Here is a 19555-nt window from a genome sequence, read left to right on the forward strand (position 1 = left end):
AGATGCTCCCTCTCGAGGTGGGGTGCTCATAGCTTCCCCACCCAAATGCAGTCAGACATCTCTTCGGCCCGAGGCTCTGGAGAGCCGGCCCTACGGTTGAGCAAGGGGGGCGGAGAAGCCCAAGGAAAGCGGCTACCGGCCGTCACTGCAGGGGAGCCCAGGCGTTTGAGGGGACACGCGCCCAGGACGCCCAGAGCCCCAGCTCTGGTTCCGCGTGGCACTTCCGATCCGGCCCGGCCGCGCACTCCCCAGCCCAGCGCCCCGCCCCCCGGGCGCACGGCGCCCCCCGCTCCAACCCCGCCCCGCCCCGCCAGAGTGCCCACCCAAGGCCCGCCCCACCACCCCCTCGCCCGGCTCCGGCCCCGTCCTGGAGCGTCCCGGCTCGGGCGGGCTGAGTGGCCAGCAGTTGGCACAGGGGCGCTGGCGCGTTGGCCGCTCCGCTCGCCTGCCGGCAGCCTCGGGTGCCCGGAGCCAGCGGTCCAGCCGGCGGCGCCGCGCGGGGGGCCGGGAGCGGGTGGGCAGGAGGCTGCGAGGCGGGAAGAAGCGTCGGCGGAGAAGGCGGAGACCGGCCGGCCGGCCCGCGAGCAGCCCCAGGCGCGCCCCAGCCTAGCCCGCAGCCTGGGGCTCGGGGCTCGGACGCCTGCCCGGCCCGCGTCCCCGCGCGGCCACATGGCTCCGCTCGGTGCGCTGCTGTCCTGCCTGCTGCCCCTGCACTGTGCGCTCTGCGCCGCCGCGGGCAGCCGGACCCCAGGTGAGTGCGGGCCGGGCGCGCGGGGGCGTGTGGGGGCGCGTGGGGGCCGGGGTGCACTCGGGTCAGGGTGGCCCAAGGGTGCCCCAAGAGACAGCAGCTTTGGAGCGGGTGGGAGGCGGTGCGCACACCAGGGCTGAGCTCGCTTTCCTTTCCCATGTGCCACCGACGCTGTTCTGCGATTTCTCTCCCTTTCTGCCACAAGATGTAGAGAGAGATCCCAGGAGAGGATTTGGGAACACGGAGCCTCTTCTTAGGGGCTGTGTATCTGTCTCTTTGTCTCTGTGTTTCTCTCTCTCTGTCTCTCCTGTGTGTCTTTCTCTTTCAGTATCTTTGTCTCCAACTTGTATCCGTGTGTGCATGTGTGTGTATGTGTGTGCATGTGTCTGTCACATGCACAGAATCATTCTGGCAGGTGGTTGTCTTATACCCCAGTGAGCACCAGCGCTCACCCACACTTCTGCATGGAAACACACTTACATTTCTCTCCCCCAGCATTCTCTCTGTGCGCTCTCTGCAGACACCCTCACTCCCCAGACCAGACACTCTCCACCCTCACCTTGCAGTGTGGGGTGCCTTCCTGGGGGCTCTGAGCATGGAGAGGGGGCTCCAGTCATTTCCAGGCAGGGTGCCTGCTTGTCTGTGAGCTCTGTTCATGTACCAGAGCAGGATCTCTCTAGCTGAAGTGTTGGGGGGTCTTCTGCTGTAATGGGTAAAACCTGAGGAGGGTTAGTCCTCCCCCACCCATAACTGCTTTGGACATGGGGCATTTTCAGGACCCATCATTTTCCAGGTCTTATCAGTGCCGTGAAGGGGGTTGGGGAGGCAAGAGATAGAGCCGCACAGAAATGAAAATTCCTCCCAAACTGTATCCGTGAATCACCAGGCCTGGAAGCCAGGGAGCTGTCATTCCTGCCCGGCCTGGCTGGGCTCCGGGAAAGCTGCGTGAGGATGGGGCCACTGGCGTGCAGCCTGGAGCGTGGGGCCATGACCTCACACTTAATTCAGTCCGAGTGGGCAGGTCACCCCGTGCGCCTCCTTTTATTTTTGAAGATCTATATTTACCCGGCTTGGGGCTGGGCCACGTAGAAATCTCAGCAGCCACTGTGCTGCTTAAAAACTTCTCTTTCTAAACTTGGAAAACTACAGGCCTGTGTCCCCTCCCTTCTCTCTCCGCTCCTCCTTTCTCCTTGACGCGTGCCCAGGATCCCCTGGGTTTCTAGGTGTGTTTGTTTTGCCAGCCGTGTTCCCAGAGCTTGGCGACGAGGGCGCTGCCCCAGGCTGGGCTGGTGGCTTCAGCACACTGGGGGAGTTTGGACAGGTCCGGCCTTCCCTCTCTTTGCCCTGGGGGCATTCGGAGAATTCCAGTCCTTTCCTCCAAGTGCCCAAGGTTGGAAGGCTTGTTGCCAGAGTGACAGGACTGTTTGGCATCATTTGTTTTCTTCCGCTAAGTTTAACAAGGACCTGGGGACTACAGGGAGCAATTTGTGTCCACAAAGTACTTGAACACCATTCATCGGGGTGCGGAGATCCAGGGGCTCAGGAAGCGCTGGATGGGGAATGGATGAGCTTGGGCCAAGGGGTCCCTCCCAGGTGATGCTCAGGCTTGCAGATCCCTCCCTGCCCCCTTGGGATTTCTGGCTTCCCTTCCCTCTGCACAGGCTGCATTGAAGTAACTCTTGGTTTACCTCCAACAGAGCTGCACCTCTCCGGAAAGCTTGGTGACTATGATGTGACAGTGCCCTGCAGCACAGATTTTCGGGGACGCTTCCTCTCCCACGTGGTGTCAGGGCCAGCAGCAGCCTCCGCAGGGAGTGCGATAGTGGACAGGCCACCCGCACCACTGTCACACTCCAGTCACTTCCGGGTGGCCCGAAGCCCCCGGCGCCCCGAAGGAGCAACGCTGCGGCCTGGCTGGGCGGGGCGCCCCTCCCTCTACTTCAACGTCACTATTTTTGGGGACAAACTGCACTTGCACCTGCAACCCAACCAGCGGCTGGTGGTGCCCGGAGCCTCGGTGCAGTGGCAGGAGGATTTCCAGGAGCTGTTCCGGCAGCCCTTGCGGCGGGAGTGTGTCTATACTGGGGGTGTCACGGGCATGCCTGGGGCAGCTGTCGCCATCAGCAACTGCGACGGATTGGTAAGGAACAACCTACATCCCTCACCCCACGCCCCGCCCCAGTCCCTGGCCGTCTGAGCCAGGCTGACATGGTTTCTCCTTGGCTCCCCTGTGTTTGGGATTCCTATGGGCACCGTGTGCAGGCGGAGGCTTCGCCGCCTTCCACAGAGAACCCTGCATGCCCTGCTGGCTCCCAGGTCCACACTCTGCCAGGTGTGAAGTGGCAGAGTTAGGATGGTACCTTATCCTGTTCAGCCCCTCACCATCTGCTGATGTACCAGGACCACGACTCACCTGTCAGGGATCTGTGAGCCCAGACACACGCTGGGGTGAGGAGGGTGGGCTCCGCTGGGGATGAATCCTGGCTGTGCCACTCACTAACCATGAGGCTCCGGGTATGGTCCTTGCCCTCCCTGTGGTTCTTTCCCTTATGCGTGAAGCAAGAATTTAGTCATTCTGCACACATTTACTGCACATGTCCCATGTACCCAGCAGTGTTTAGGCCCTCCATATGGAAGTGCCCGAGACAGACAGGGTCCCTGCCCTCATGGAGCTGATGCTCTGGTGGTGAAAATGTGGCCTACATCGCTGGGCAGCATGGTTGGTGGTTGGCACCTGCCTGGCATGTGGTCAAGGCTCTGTCGTGTTAACCACTGTTAGTGTTCTAACTGCCATGTCCTCCTCATCCCCCTGTTCCTGGTCCGAAGCAAGCTCTGTGAGCTCTTTCTTCGGACCCTCTTCCCAGGTGCAGGGAACACCCCTGCTAGTTGGCTCCGTGTTGCAAACCAGAAGGCCACCAGTGGCTTCCCTCTTTCTCGTGCTCAATTTGTGCTGGATCTTGTGCCCCTCGCTGCTCCATCTTTGGTGTGTCAGGCCCTCGTGAGCCTGAGTGGCAGCCCCAGGGCCCAGGTGGCACTCTGTCCATGGTCTCTACTCTGCCAGGGATGAGCTGATGTGTCCCAGGAGAGGACCCACTTGCCCCTTGGCCCTTCGGCTGTAAGAGAGGGCTGAGTGAGATGGGGGGGATGAAAAGGAGGGGTCTTTCCTCATGGGCAGGGCTGGGAGCACTTCTCACCATCTTCCCCTTCTTAGGAGGGGTCTTCCTCTGAATGTCACTGCTGCCTTTGTCTAGGCCAGTGTTTCTAAATCTTTTTTTCATTATCACCTTCTTGAGGAGCCTTTTTAGACATTTTTTCCTAATTGCCCTCTCATGACATTTTAATACCACAGATGTACTGAATATCTTTTTATAAACTGTATGTATATCTTTATATATAAAAAGAGTACATTTTTTGCCTTCCAAAGAACCAATTTTTGCCCCATTCGAGGCAATAGGGCCCCTTGAGAGGTGTGGTCTAGGCAGTTCTCAAAGTTGAGCACACGGGAATCACTCAGAATACAAGGGTTCTGTGGAGCAGACTTGGAGAAGCCCAGGTCGTCAGGAGGGCTGGAGGAGGTGGAGCCCTTGTTCTGAGGCCCGGCAGCCGCCCGCCCTGACTCAGCAGCTCCGTGCGGCACGAGCCCTCGGTCAGCCTGCTGACTCGCGCTGTGCTGTGGCCACAAGTTTTGGTTTGAAAATCCAAAGTGATGTACGGAATCATCCAGGGATGCAGTGTCTTTGCAGAGGGAGAGACAGAAAGTGCCAGGGCAAACCAGTGGCTTGGCTGAATTGCCTGGTGACCTCCTAAGGTCATCAGCCACGTAGACTTAAGCTGTCCAGGGACGGAGCTGGGGCTCCCGCTTCTTTGACAACCTCCATAGAAGGACCCTGGGTGCATAAAGGGAGACATGCGTGGATGATTGTCACCATTAGTAGGTGACTGTCTACCCCCTTTGCACCCTGAGAATCTCTTTGTCACTGAACCAACCCAGCAGACCGTTGACAAGTGGTCACTGAACTGCTAGGGGCTGCAGGGACCGTGGCCACGAAGGTCCCTGGCCCAGCGCCCCCTGATCAAGGTCACATGGCCATGCGGTGCAGTGTACACGACGACAAGCTGCTCTCTGGTTGCTGGAGCGGGAGGCTGCTCAGTGGGCCTGGGCCGGGCATGGCTCAGCCGGTGTTGCTGACTTTTGGTGGCCTCTGAGTGAATGTTCTCATCAGCTGTGTGACTTGGGCAAGTCACTTGCCATTTCTGGGCTTTACTCTTCTCGTTTGTCCAGAGAGGGGCTGCACTGATGCTCCCTGGCAGACGGAAATGGCTTCTGTGTGACGTTTGCAGAAGCTGGATCAGGTCTCAGAGGCTGTCCAGGCATGGACTTCTGGCAGCCGGTTCCGCAGTGGAACTGAGGCCCCGGGTATGGCTCCATGGGCACCCCCACCTCTTTTCCCCACCCTTGGTGGGACCTCATGGCCTGAGCCTCGGGCTGGGGCCCTGCTTAGCACCAGGCCCCTGCTTGTGCCCTCAGCTGTCTCCAGAAGCCAGTCCCTAACTCCAGCTCCCAGCGGGCTCGCCGCCCATGTCCCTGACAGGGGCCACAGCCCAGCACAAAGGCCTCCCCAGGGCAGAGATTTCCTCACTTCCGGCCACTCCAGAAAACTGCCCTGTGTCCTGTGAGAGCGAGGAGCTGTTCACAGTGACCCGGCTGAGCCAACTTCGGGCTCAGAGGCCACAGTGCAGCATTTCTGTGATGATAAGATTCGACTCTGCATCCTTATGTGGTCTCTGGGTTTCAACCCATCTTCTTCAACATCTCAAGTGTGGAAGTCATTCATTCCAAAAAGATGTGTACAGAGCGCTGGCTGTGGGCAGGGTCCACAGGGAGATGTAAGAAAATGAAAGTGACACCAATAATGACAGCAGCGGTAACGAGTCCTTCCCACAGCCCAGGCACAGTGCACACTCTCACATGCGTTCATTAACTCTACCCGCTGTGTAGATGAGGAAACTGAGTCACGGGGGCACATATGAAGATAATACAGATAGCTTCTGTTAGCACCGGACTTTACAGTTTGCAAGCCCTTCAGTCATATGAGGTATGTAGACATTTTTACCCTGCTTTGCAGAGAGTCAGGTCCCTGCCCTCAAGGACCTTGGGTGCCACGCAGGGGGTACCCCACAGGTAGTTTCAACATTAACCTGTTGGTTTTCCAGAGCACAATGCGGGTGTGTCCTCAGTAAATGGGAGTGATTATTATCTTTGGTGTTAGAGAAGGTGGTATTTGAACTGGGCCTTGAAGGATGAGTAGAAGTTTGCTGGGGCCAGTGGGTGGGGAGGGCATTGTGGGCAGAAGGAAGAGCTTGAGCAAGCAAGTGAGGGAGCACCACGCTGGGCAGGGCTGGGGGTGGGATCCCAGAAGATTCACTGGGCAGGTGGGCCTTGGTCTGACCTTGAAGGAAGGGCAGGATAGGAGAGGGGGCCCAGAGTGGGGATGTGGCAGCCTGTTACCTGAAAAGAGTCTGGGCCGGGAGTTGGAAGACATGGCTGTGTGACCCTGGGCCAGCTGCCCTCCTTCTCTGGGCCTCACTCACCTCCTGGGTGCATCTTGGAGGCTGGAATGGATGAGCTCGGAGCTCCTTCCAGCTCCGGCAGTGGCACTGTGTGACACGGGGCAGGCTTTGCTGGGGGAGTTTGAAGCCAGGTCCCATAAACCTGTGGTGGACTCCTCCCTCCCTGGCTGGTCCTGGGCCTGCTCCATGCCAGGCCTGGGCTGGGCTGCAGGTACAGAGAGGAAAAGATACCAGTCCCAAGCTTGGCCCTCATGGCTGAGCGAACCTTCCAGTTGTGAGACAGTCTGAAGAAAACCCCCTCTGTGCGGACAGACTGGCAGCCGTGTGGATCTTGGCTGCTCTGGTGAGAAGCACCGTGTCTAGACCTGTGGCTTGATCCTCATTTCCAACTGGAGCCTGCAGTGGGAGTCAGCGACCATCACCCCTCCACTTCTGCCATCCGGGGGGCCACTCACCCGAGGGCGCCTGGGACAGACGTTTGGAGGGGTCTGTGCGCTGTGGTTAATTCATGACTAAAACTGAGGGATGAGCGCTTTGTCTCACTTCCCCCCTGCTCTTCTGGAGGGCCTCGTGTATCATGGCCAGAGGAGGGGGTTGGGAGGGACCCAGGAATGAGGGACCCAAGACCCCTGCCCTGGATGAGTTTGCAGGTAATGGGGACCCAGACATAAAAGCAGACAAATTACAGTCCTGTGTGAGGCAGCAGTGGAAGGACCGATTTATTTATTTATTTATTTAATTTTTTTTTTTTGAGGAAGACTGGCCCTGAGCTAACATCCGTGCCCATCTTCCTCTACTTTATATGTGGGACGCCTACCACAGCATGGCTTTGCCAAGCAGTGCCATGTCCACACCCAGGACCTGAACCGGCGAACCCTGGGCTGCTGAGAAGCGGAACATGTGAACTTAACCGCTGTGCCACCGGGCCGACCCCAGGACCAATTTATTTTGGTTAGGGCATCTAGGAAGGCTCCCTGGAAGAGGTGGCACTGAGCCAAGGCTGTTCAAACATTATAAACATGAAAGAAAGTGCCAGGCCCCTGGCCAGCAGAGAGAGCAATTGACCCAGGCAGGCTTGAGGGTGTTTGGAGGAAGGAAATAAGATGTGGGGAGGCCCAGCCCTACCTGCAGAGTGTTTCCTCTGGGGTTGGGGGCAGCTTCAGGCCCTTGGGTCCCAGATTGGGACTGTGCCCAGGCAGCAGCAGCAACTTGATGGACCGCTCTTCAGAGCCTCCCTCCTGTGCCCCCAACCTCTGAGGGTGTGCGGGTAGGGAGGGCCTGGGTCGTCTCAGGGCCCCTGGTTGGGGGCCAGGTGCAGAACAGTCTCTCTGCTAGCAGTTGTGGCTCTGAATTCCTGGGAGAAACATGGAGGCCTGGGTCGGGGGCCAGTTCTTTGTGGGTCCTGGAGGGGTTGTGGGGTGCAGGAATGGGGTCAGTGGAGTGGGGACCCCGTGTACCACCTGGAACCTGGACTCCCAGCCTCCTGAAAGGCTGTTTCCTCTGTTGCCGCCTCGGCCTCTCTGGGTCTCGGGCCTCGCTGCCCTTCCCTGGGGTGGTGGAGGCTGGGCTGCGCTGTGCGTCCCCCCTTTGCCTTCAGAGCCTCTGTGAGTCACAGGCCTGGCGCAGGAGCAGCCACACGTGTAAGATTTGTCACATCTGGTTCCGTTTTCCACCTTCCGTAGATCGTGCATTTTTAGCGGGTTACAGAGTAGACCCCTGGCAGGCGGCGTGGGGAGAGGGCGGGAGGCTGAGCCCCAGCCCCGCTTCTTCCCTGCCTGAGGTTGTGCAAGTCACAGAAGCTCTCTCAGCCTCCTCCTCTTATCTTTAAGATGGGGTTACAGTGGGGGATCGAGACTGACGGCAGCAAGGACCAGGGCTTCTCTGTGGGGTGATGAAATGTTCTAAAATTGTGGTGGTGGCTGCACGACTCTGTGCATGTACTAAAACCCTTAAATCCTACACTTTAAACAAGTGAATCGTATGGTAGGTGAATTATATCTCAATGAAATTGTTACAAAAAGTGCCCGGCCCATAGAAGGGCCCTGACAGGCGTTGTTAGCAGTAATTATGAGGAGACAGTCTAGAGGGGCAGAAAGCGCGGGGTCCCTGCTCTGACACAGACCAGCTGTGGGACCTTGGATGAGTTTCTAAATCTCTCTGCTGAGATTCCTTGTCTGTAAGCGGGGAAAAGAGAGACCATCTAAAGGGTTGTTCAGAGGATTAAATAAATAACGTAAAAAGGTGAAGAGTCTGGGGTATGGTAGGGCCTTGAAAAATGGGGCTTATTTCAGTGATTATTAATAGCAATATTTATTAATTTTTTACAGTAATCACTACAGTAATTAGTTATTGTTAATAGTGAAAAATACCGTAAATGTCGTTAGTCCCTTGTATTGCAACAGCGTGCGGATTCTCAGTGTGCTCTGAGGAGAGTCTGAGGCCGCCCCTGGCTCCTGGGTTGGGGAATGCACCTCCCTCCTGCTGCGACAGCTTTCTCTGCAGAACGAGCAGGATGGTGCTTGCTCAGTGCGTGGGCGCGCACTACAGCTGGTCTGTAGTGACCCCAGATGCCTTCCGGGAGTGGGGGACACTGAGAGGTGCCAAGTGGAGTGTCCCATTAATCATGTATGGGCCCTTGACTAGGTCCTGGGAACGCAGGGATGAGCTCCGCGCTCTCTCCCAGGGCTCCAGAAGACTAACCTTCAGTGTTTGTGGGGCTGCAGGGGGCGTAAAACCCTCCGTGGGTGGCCTAGAGATGAGTACTGAGGACAGGTGCTCAGGAAAGGGTTCCCAGGGGAGGGGACCTTTGGGTGGGGTTTTAAAGCATCAGCAGGAGTTTTTAAAGCCAAGAGGTAGGAATTGTAGGCATTCTGCAGGGAAGGAAATCCTATATCTTCACAGGATTCAGGACATGGCAAGTCATCCCAGCTATCTATGGGAGGGGCCGGCTTGGTGAAAATGTCGTTTGGAAATCTCTGCCTCACCATGGAGCTTAGACTTGGCCCTGTGGCCATAGGGAGCCATGGGAGGTTAGTAACAGGAGTCACATTAGTATTTGGGGAAGATACTAATCTTCCAGCAGCATGCTGGTGTAGGGCTGGTGCAGCAGATGTGCCTGTGGCTCATTGGTGTCCTTGGGCCAGCACCTGTCTTCACCTTGGGGGCTGCTCCTTGCTGGCTGGGGAGTGAGTGGCCTGTCCTGGCAGCTCCTTGGGAAGCCCTGGCTCAGCCCCACTGCCCACCCCTGCCCTGGGGCTGTGGAGCGGGAAGCCTGGAGTTTCAGCGGTGCCCTCACCCCGCCACACAGCTGGCCTGTCCCCGTCCATCTTGGCCTGTAGGCCACCTGTCCCACGCGGGTGTAGGCCTCACCTCCTTGCTCCACCTCCCTCTCCAGCTCCATGGCGTCTCCTGCTCTGCACACTCCCACCCCCGCTGCAGCCAGCCCGGGGTGTTCTCGCCTCACCTTGCAGCCTCCCTGCCTGCGCCTGTGCTGTTCACACCTCCCACGGTGCCTCTCCCTTCCCTCTGCTTGATGCATCCCTCATCTCAGCCACTGGTTCCCAGAATTCAGAGACTGGGTCTTAAACTTTTGCATTTCTCCAAGAAGTGAGCACAGGGCTGGGAACAGGCCGCGATTTCAGCTGCCTCCAGGAGCAGGGAGTAACACGAGACAGAGAAGAGGGCCAGGTTCTAGTGGGGAGCTGTGATGGCGGCCACCTGGAGAGGGCATGCCCTGTGTAAAGGGGGCCCATCTGCGTATCAGGATCTTTGAGTATTTTAAGGAGATATCAGAAATATGGATTTTTAAGCTAAGTGTTCTATTTTTTAAGACAGTGTATGGACCAAACATAGCAGGGTTATTAGCAGGAGGCCGTGGATTCCCAGTGAGGCAGTACGTGCAGGGGCCTTGAACATGACCTGGGGAAAGAGACCACCTGGGTTGAAATCCCACCTCTGCCTTTTACATGCTGTGTGGCATTGGGCAATTTCTGAACCTCTCTGTGCCTCAGTTTCCTCATCTGTAAGGCGGGGATCATAATATAGTCACTTCATAGAGCTGCCAAGGGCTTCTTAGCTCAGTACCTGATATGCTGCAGCAGTTACTGTTAGATGGTATGGATTTATAGGTTGAGTCCGCTGGGTCTGAGGAGATGGTGACAGGAAAGAAGAGGTGGTCAAGAGCACCCTGCGTGTCTGCTTGACCCCCCAGGGGTCTTCAACTTCTGGGCCTTCAGCTAGGCGGGCAGAGCCCATCCGGTCTCTGTCTCACTCAGGCCTGTTAGTTTTCCTAGGCTGCAACTAGCTCCTCACCCCAGTTTGCATTCTCGCCCGGAATGTTCCCACTGGGCTCCCAAAGGCAGGGTCTGAGCTCGGTCACCTGTGTGCCCCTACGACCCCTGCACAGGGCAGGCTCTCTGGACGCCGGGTGAGCTGACGGGGAGAGAGTGCGAGGGCTGGCTGCCAGAGGTGGCCTGGTGCTCACGTTTGCATCTTCTCCCCCTGTTAGATGAGGAGGGACAGCGGACAGCACGCCTGTCATTCTCTCCATGGCTGACTGCCATCTGCCTCAGGTCGGCGATGATGGATGTGGCACACGCACCACCATTTGCTCTCCTGCACCCCGGCTGATGTTGCAGGTCAGCTGGGGCACACTGTCCCTGAGTGTGCCCCAGCGTGTGCCCCACACAGCCATGCCCCGTGGGTGTGCGACGTGAAGCTGCTTTGCCTCCCTCCCGTCACCAGCGAGCTTCTGGCTCTAGAGCTTGCATCCTCCCCAAGGGTGCCACCTGGGTCATCCCGTTCACTATTCACATCGCCCAGTTCCCTGGGAAACCCTGGGGCCGCTTCATAGAATTTATGTCTGTACAATGAAAACCAGAAATTGTCCCTTTGAAGTGAGAGGGAACTTCTCATGACCCACCCCACAGGGTGACCGTGGGTCCTCTGGTGGAAAGTAGCCTGCAGCCCATCTTATTCTTCATGCATCCTCTGTGGCCACTTCCTGCCCAGGGGGCCGGAGGGCCTGGGGGCCGCAGGCAGGGGCAGTGGTCAGCGTGGGGTGCCTTGCTCTCAGCCAAGTCCCGGGAGGGGGGCAGCACAGGTCTTCCTGGGGAGACAGTGTGGGGAAACTGAGGGGCTGTATCAGTTACCCACTGCTGCGTAACAAACCAGCTAAAACTGAGGACCTCAAAACAACAATGGATCCTCCCTCACGCTTGGTAGGGTGGCTGGGCAGCTCCTCCGCGGGTGGCTCCTGGGCCCTCATGTGATGGCCCGTAGCTGGAGGCTGGGCTGGGCCAGAAGGTCCCAGTGGGCTCCCCTCACACATCTGCCATTGGTGCTGGCTGTTGGCTGCACAGCCTCAGTTCTCCTCCCTGTGGCCTCTCATCCTCCGGTGGGCAAGGCCAGCTTCTTTCATGGGAGTCTCAGGGTCGCCTTCCAAGAGGGCGAGGCAGAAGCTGCAAGACTTCTTAAGGCCCGGCTTTGGAATTCACATAATGTTGCTTCTGTGCTGTTGGTCAGAGTGGGCCCCGGGCCAGACTACATTTTCCAAGAGTGGGCAGACGGACTCCACCTCTTGAGGGGAAGGGTGGCCAAGTCTCGTTGCACAGAGGGGTGCAGACAGGAGTGACTGCTGCAGCCACCTTTGCATTATTTCTCCCTACCGACCCTAGGCGAGTGGCTTGACCTCTTGAGCCTCAGTTTCTGCATCTGTAAAGTGGGTATCCCTACCTTGTGGTTTTATTGATTAGAAATCAAGCACTGACAGTACTGCCACAGGGCCTAGTAAGTGGTAGCTTTTATGATTATTGTTGATCACTCCGAATAAACACTGAAACTGAGGCAGGATCTGCAGTAGGTTCGTTTTCAGACCCCTGGTCGCCCATCTCCATGCTCTTCTTGCTTCCCGGAAGGCCCCATCCTGTCTGGGCCTCTGTCTGAGCAGACGCCCAGGGTCTGGGTCCTGGAGTTTTCCAGTCCTCAAGGTGGTCTGATCTTGCAGTCTCACCTCCCTGGTCTCCCCATGGCTGTGCCTTGCCGTCTGCTCTGCATTAATGACTTATTTATGATATGGAATCAAAGCCAGACACTGCCTCCCTGCCGCTCCTCCCAAGCAGAGCCAGCCTCCATTCCGGCAAGAGAGGCTGGAATCATTTTTCTTGCTCATGTCTTCAAGCTGGCTGGAGGGATGGCGGTCCAGAGGCCGCCCTGCGGGCTGATGCGTGTCCTGGGGGCTGCGCTTGCCTTCCCTCCGCCTCCCAGCCTCAGCGTGGTGGAGGCCCAGGGGCGGGCCCTCGGTGAGGACCCAGGGAATTTCCGCATTCCCTGGACCCTGAAGTTTCCAAACCATCTGCCAGGCTGGGCCTTCCATTGTCAGCATGCAGGCCGTGCCCTGCCTTCAAAGCCTTAGAAACAACAACAACGATAATAGTAATATCTGCGGGCTGCCTCATCCTTGGTAGCACCAGGAGTGCCCTGTTAGCACAGATGATCGTCGTGTTATGGACCCTCCAGTGGGGAATCACAGCTCAGCGTTGTGTCCACAGTTCATTCTGGCTTTGGCCTGAGTGTGGACAGCTGTGGCTGCAAGGGCCTTTGGGAGCCTCCTGGTCCCCTCTTCCTCTTTCAGATGAGGAAGCTGAGGCTCAGGGGAGGGAAGAGACTCACCCAGGCTCATGCAGCAACTGTCAGGGCTGTGGGGTCTGGGCCCCTGACTCCCAGTCCAGTGCTTCCTCAGGACCCCACCCGGCCCCTCCTGAGTCAGTGGAAAAGAACTGAGTAAATGTGAGCAGCGACTCAAGGTGCTACACCCTGTGCTGGGCAGTGATGCAGTGGCCGTGGCAACGGCTTCGGAGCTTGAATGCTGAAGCGCCGCTCAGGGGGCGTCCTGGGAGTCCTTGGGCCTGGGTCCTGAGTGGCGGTGTTTATGAGGCTCCCACTGCGGGGGTGGGCTGCTCAACCCCTGTATGTCATTGTTCTCCCAAAAACTGGGAAGCCAAATGAGAAAAAACAAATATCAACCACCCCGTTAGTGGGATTTGACGCTCAAACGGAACCCTCTGGTGTTTCTCAGCCCTGAGTCACCACTGCTGCTGTTTTATCCATTGTGGAAATACTGGAAGGCAGTGGGCTGCTGTTATGCACACATTACATGTCATGGAACTTTTAAAACGCTGCAGTCTCCTTTTCTTCTGCTTTCCGTAGCACGGCAGAGGGGGCAGAACAGGCCCCTTCAGGGAAATGTCCGAGGGTGGGCGTGTTTGTCAGGACATGGTGGGTCTGAATGCAAACCCTGTTCCCAGTGGGCTGCCTGAAGCCCTTTGTCAGCCTGTGCTTTTAAGCCGACCAAATATTTATACCTTTGATCTGTCCAGAAAACCCTTGTGCCCCCCAAGCCACCCTCGCCCTGCAGCAGAGGTTCATTCCTGCCCCTTGAGGCTGGCAGGAGCCACACTTGCATCAGTGTCCCCAGCCCATGGAGACCTTGTGTTCGTAGCTGCCAGTCTGCCAGCCTGGGTGCCCTGAGTGCTTGGTACTTTGTCACCTCGTAATTCATAGTCCCCTAAGCCATGGCCACGTTTTGTGGGAGAGCAGCTCCCTCATTAAGGGCAATATGCCCAGGGGAGTTTGTTTGTGGGCGTGGCCCCCAAAATGTTTATTTAAGGTGGTTTTGTTCTGAAGTCGGTCCCATGGCGTGGACCCGTCCCTGTCCTCCTGAAGCTCACGTCTAGAAGAGGGATAGACGGACACTCCTGGCCTGGGGTGGAGCGGCACCTGGAGCCACCGGGCCCGGAGGAGGGAGCGATGATGGGGTAACGTCTGAGCTGGGTCGGCAGGACACTGATGGCACAGCTGACGGCAGGGGCAGAGGCATGGGAGCCTGTGCCAACACATGTGGTGCCAGGTACGGAACAGGTCCCGTGTGGCTGTAGTGGGGGTATTTTTCTTGCTAGTAATTCCAAAAGGGAAACAAACAGGGCTTGAGAAGAATACCAAGTGGTGGGGTGGTCGGAGCCACCCGTCTCTCCTGGGCGGTGGTAATGGCCTCCCTGACCCATCTGCCTGTGTCCTTTCTCGCCCCTGCTGTCTCTTCACAGCAGCGGCCAGACCAGTCTCGTTAAATCTGAGCCTTCCTCTGATCCTCCTCCGGGAGAAGCCGAGCGGGCCTCCGGTCGTCCCTCCTCCTGGGCGCCTGTGACCTCCTCTGCCCCTCCCTCCGCAGCCGTCCCTCCATGCTTCTTGGGGGGACACTCCTCCCCAGGTACTGCCAGTGCCTGCCCCTCAGTTCCTTCAGGCTTTTGCTCAGTGGTCACCTTCTTCGTGACATCTTCCCTGACTCCCTTATTTAAAATTTCGATCCCCGGTTCTCTCCTCTGCCTAATTTTTCTCCACGGCTGTTTCTGTTTGGCATGCCGTATGCTGTATTTTACCTTAGTTACTGCGTGTCTCACCCCTCGGTGGAATGTTAGTTCCAGGTGAGAAGGAATTTTTGGCTGTGTCCCCAGCATCTAGAACAGGGCCTACTCGGTAGTTATCTGGTGAATGGATGGATGGATAGATGGATGGATGATGAATAGCATTGCAGACAGAGGTTTAGGAGACATGAAATCGCAGAGATGTATGTGAACATTTAAAGTGCGTTGGGGACCTGGCGAGTAGCCTGAGTGGCTGGGATGTGGGCACTTGTGTTGCTGGTAGCCTCAGGGCTCAACACAGACAAGCTTTGGTAGGTGGCAGAGTTCTGAGGAATCTGGGAGATGTGCTAATGGTGCCAGGCCCGGTGAGGACTGAGGACCAGAACGTGCGTCATTGGATGGTGCTTTCCAGCTAGTGTGGCTCTGTCCACTCCTCCCGCCATGCGGAGGTGGGCAGGGGCACCTGGAGGGGTACGTGCTGTTGGGGTCCCTTGTGGGGTTAGAGCTGGGCCTGGCGCAGGCACTCAGGCGGCGAAGCCCACCCATTCCATTCTCCCCTGCTTCCTTGCCTTCTGCAGGGAGTCCTGCCCCTGCCGCCACCACAGCCTTCATTCGCTGCGGACCTGCTGTGTGTCAGACTCTGTGGTAAACATTTTACACTCATGATCTCGTTTGAAACCAAGTCAGCACCCCTCTGGGCCAGATGGATCATAGGGGAGGCGTGGCTGAGACAAGTGACCTGCTGAGGGCTGACCCCCAGCTGCGAGAGGGACTGGCCGCACCTTTTCACTGGAGCTGCCCCACTGTCAGCTGGCTTACTTCTGAGCCATAGGGTTCAGACTGCAGGGCCTGGATGCAGGGAGCCACCCCTTAGCTCAGGGCCTGGCAGCCATGCTGCCTCCTGGCATTTGAGGGCTGCTTCCTGTCCCCTTGTCCCAAAGCCACCACCGCTGCCAGGACTCAGGGCCAAGCAGGGGGCCAGGCGGAGCTCTTGGCCCAACCTTGGTGGGCCGTGGTGGTGACATAGGGGGAAGCCTTGGAGCCATGTGGCTCCTGCGCACAGGGAATGGAAACTGGGGCGGCTGCCAGCTTGGCAAGGTCTGCCCTTGACTCTGGCTGGGCTCCAGGGTGGGGGTTTGGAGCAGAAGGGGAGTCTCTGAGCACCTGCTGGTGTGAGGGCTTGCCAGGGGCCAGAGGACAGAATCAGTCATCGCCTTTGTCATCATCATCATCATCAAGGTACTGCTACTAATTGTCCTCACTGTCTGCACTGTGAGCTCCCTAGCTGGGGTGGCCGTGACATATTGACTTGCCACTGGCTACACAGCAGATCACAGTCCCTGTCACCCACCACCTCCCAGACCCACCCAGCTCAGGGCAATTCTGGTAAATTCTTCTTCACCCACAGGGGAGTCGAACCTTGGGGGAGGAGGTGGTTAGGTTCTAAGACAGCACCTATGGCACAAGTCACATGTGGTGCAGGCGATTCTTGGTCATGCTCAGCACAGGGAGGTGCTCGTGACATCAGAGGCGTTCCTGTCCAGACTGCCTCCCCCGCCCGCTCCGTTGGTCCCCCCGCCCCCTTGGTCAGGGCACGGAGTCGTCCTCTCGTTCCCTTTCTGTCTTCCCTGCCCATTTCCTGTGTTATGACAAACGAATGCTGGTCAAACCCCTCACGCTGCTCCTACTCTGTGAAACACGGGTGATCACTTGAACACTCCTTTGAGTACCATTCCATAGTTTAGAAGCTTCCAGAGCTTAGATCAGTGGTCCCCAGACCTGGCTGCACATTAGAATAACCTGGGCATCTTTAAGAAAATCCTGATGCCTGGTCTGCGCCTACTGAGCTTTGATTCAGTGGTTTGGGTGTGGCCTGGGCATCTGTAGTTCTGCCAGTTCCCCAGATGATTCCAGTGGGCATCTAGGGGTGAGACCCACTGCTGCAGCCTGTTGGAAAAGTCTACTGTGTGTTTGATGGAAAAGTTGAAGTCAAGTTGCGGGAACCAGGAGAGCCAGGCCCCGAAGAAGGAAGGAGTAAAGGCCTCCCCTTGCTGTGAGTGGGGCCTCGGGGAGGGGTGTTTCCCCTTCATGACCTCATCTCATCCTCCCAGCAACCCTTTGGCTTCAGATACAGAAACTGAGGCTTGGAGGGCCTGCCTCAGCCGGCTGGGAAGGGCCTGGGCTGGGGCGGGGCCCCAGGTGCTTCACTCCCAAGGGCGGCCTCTATGCCACTTTGCAGGGAAGCTGGGTGACGGAAAAGGAGGATTACATTGGGTTTGTTTCCTCTTTTAAACTTTGTTTAAAAATAATTGCTCTATGATTATTTATTTGCTCATTGTAGTAGGCAGACACTGCAGAATCAGCTTTCCTTTTCAGATAGGAAAATCACAAGTTAGAAAATACCTAAAAGTTTGAAGAGAAGGAATTGCCTACAATTTTGCCACCCAGAGACAGCTGTCTAACGGCTGGGTGCATGGCCATCAACCTTTTGTGTGCACATGTTCTTTTTTTCAATTACCCTGAACCAGCCTGTTCTGTTGGTAAGGACTTTTCTCCATAAGGATGCTCAACCACTGGTATTTTTTTCTCAGGGATTTCCTCCTGTTTACAGGCAGGGTATCTGAGTAGAGATCACAGCAGAGCCATGAGTTAGAGACAGACCGTCCTGTGGTTCTGGATTGCTGCTCCAGCACTGAACGCCTAGGCTCCCTGCATGAGCCACTGGGACTACCAGGCACACTTTGAATGATGGTCATGATAATCGTGGCAGCAAACTCGAACACTTACATAGTCCTTGCTGCAAGCTTGGCCCCTCCTGGGTGCTCTGTGTGTATTTCTCAGAGCAACCCCACAAGAGAGTGCTGTTATAATCCTGAAGCACAGGACGTTCAGTAACTCGCCCAGCTCACATGGATGGAGAGTGGCAGGACCCAGGGATGCTGGCTCAGGGGTCTCTGCATTTACCCACCACACCCACCACATTGCTCCTTCCCTGAGAAGGATTCCTGCTACAAATGGACTGGGCCTAGCAAGACCTCGGGAAACTTTTACCCAGCACCTCCCAGGGTGGGGGGCCTGCAGACGTCATGACCCTGGGAAGTGGGGCTGAGCGGTCATCCCAGATAACTCCCTCCAGCTGGTGGAGGCTCTCCACTCCTGGTGCTTCTCCTGGGCCTTTGGCCTGTCCTGGGAGTTCTCACGCTGCCCATGTGGGGCATGCATGGCAGGGCCTGCCAGTTGAGGACAAGCTGGCGGTTCTCAGCTCCATCCTCCAAGAACTCCTTCCTCCTGTCTGTCCCCAGGGCTGCAGCTTGGGATGAATCAGCTTTCAGACTTTCCTTGGCTTGGGCCCAGGCCTTGGCAGCCCAGCCTCCAGCAGAGCTCCTGTGGCTTGGGGCTTCCACACCGGGTTTGAATTATATAGAATCTCAGCATCTGCAGGCTTTCATCCCAGCCACACTGACTCACACTTCCGTAGTAGCGGGCACCCTCTGTGCCTCGTGCATGTGTGTTGTCTCTGTGCGTGTGTCTGTTGCCTGCCTGCACATGTGTTGTCTCTGTATGTGTGTGTCAGTGCATATGTGTGTGTCATCTCCTTGCACGTGTGTCTCGTTTCCATGCATGTATGTGTCATCTCCATGTGTGTCATCTTTTTTTTTTAACAGCTTTGTTGAGATATGATTCACATACCATGCAACTGACCCATTTAAAGTGTACAATTCAATGGATTTTTATCATATGCACAGAGTGGTGTAATTAGCACCACGTTCAATTTTAGAATATTTTCACTATCTCAGAAAGAAGCCCTGTATCCTTTAGCTATCACCCCCCTAATCCGTTACCCCAGCCCCTGGCTACCACTAATCTACTTTCTGTCTATAGTCTGTAGATTTCCCTGTTCTGGACTTGCTTGTAAATGGATCATATAATATGTGGTCTTTTGTGACTAGTTTCTTCCAGTTAGCATAATGTTTTCAAGATTCATCCGTGTTGTACCATGTGTCAGTGCTTCATTTTCCTGGCTGAATAATATTCCATTGTATGGTTATAGCCCATTTTGTGTATCCATTCATCTGTTGATGGGCTTCTGGATTGTTTCCACTTTTTAGCTGTTGTGAGTAGTGTTGCAGTGAACATTTGTGTAAAAATTCTTGTGTGGACATGTGTTTTCATTTCTCTTGAGTATATACCATGGAGTAGAATTGCAGGGTCATAGAGTAACTCTGTTTAATATTTTATGGAAATGCCAGACTGTTTTCCAAAGTGGCTGCACCATTTTACATTCCCACCAGCAGTGTATGAGGGTTCCAATTTCTCCACATCCTCGTCAGCACTTGTTATTATCTGACTTTTTGATTCCTGCCTTCATAGTGGGTGTGAGGGAGTATCTCATTGTGGTTTTGATTTGCATTTCCTTAGTGATGACTGATGTCAAGCCTCTTTTCATGTGTTCATTGGCCACGGGTACATCTTCCTTGGAGAAATGTTTACTCAGATCCTTCTCCCATTTTTAAATTGGCTTGTCTTTTTGTTATTGAATTGTAAGAGTTCTTTATATATTCTAGATACTAGTTCCTTACCAGGAGAGCAGAGACTGCTCTTACTTGTCTTTTCGCACACCCCCACCGCCATTAAGCCTAGCTTGCAGTAGATGCTTCATAAAGACCCAAGGACATATTGAGGGAGGAAGGGATCTGGGCCGCCTTGAAGAGTCCTGGCAGGAGTGGTGGTCCCAGGGTGTGGGGGGGTGTGGGGTGGGGCTGACCCCCTCACACTTGTCATGAATCAGGGACAGTGGCCCAAGATGACCCATTAGAGG

The 19555-nt window shown here is 56.2% G+C and overlaps 1 protein-coding gene across 4 annotated transcripts in view; it reads left to right on the forward strand.

Moving 5' to 3' along the window:
• Window positions 1–522: 522 nt before the first annotated feature.
• ADAMTS14 (ADAM metallopeptidase with thrombospondin type 1 motif 14) overlaps window positions 523–19555 on the forward strand; it is an 83006-nt gene continuing 63973 nt past the window's right edge. For all 4 annotated transcript variants that reach the window (XM_070612174.1, XM_070612153.1, XM_070612163.1 and 1 more), the window contains exons 1-2: window positions 523–751; window positions 2446–2888. In XM_070612174.1, the coding sequence (XP_070468275.1) occupies window positions 670–751; window positions 2446–2888 (525 nt within the window). In that variant the 5' untranslated portion in view covers window positions 523–669. The remainder of the gene's footprint in view (window positions 752–2445; window positions 2889–19555) is intronic.

This window comes from Equus przewalskii, chromosome 1 (genome assembly GCF_037783145.1).
Source record: "Equus przewalskii isolate Varuska chromosome 1, EquPr2, whole genome shotgun sequence".
In the NCBI taxonomy this organism is placed as follows: domain Eukaryota; kingdom Metazoa; phylum Chordata; class Mammalia; order Perissodactyla; family Equidae; genus Equus; species Equus przewalskii.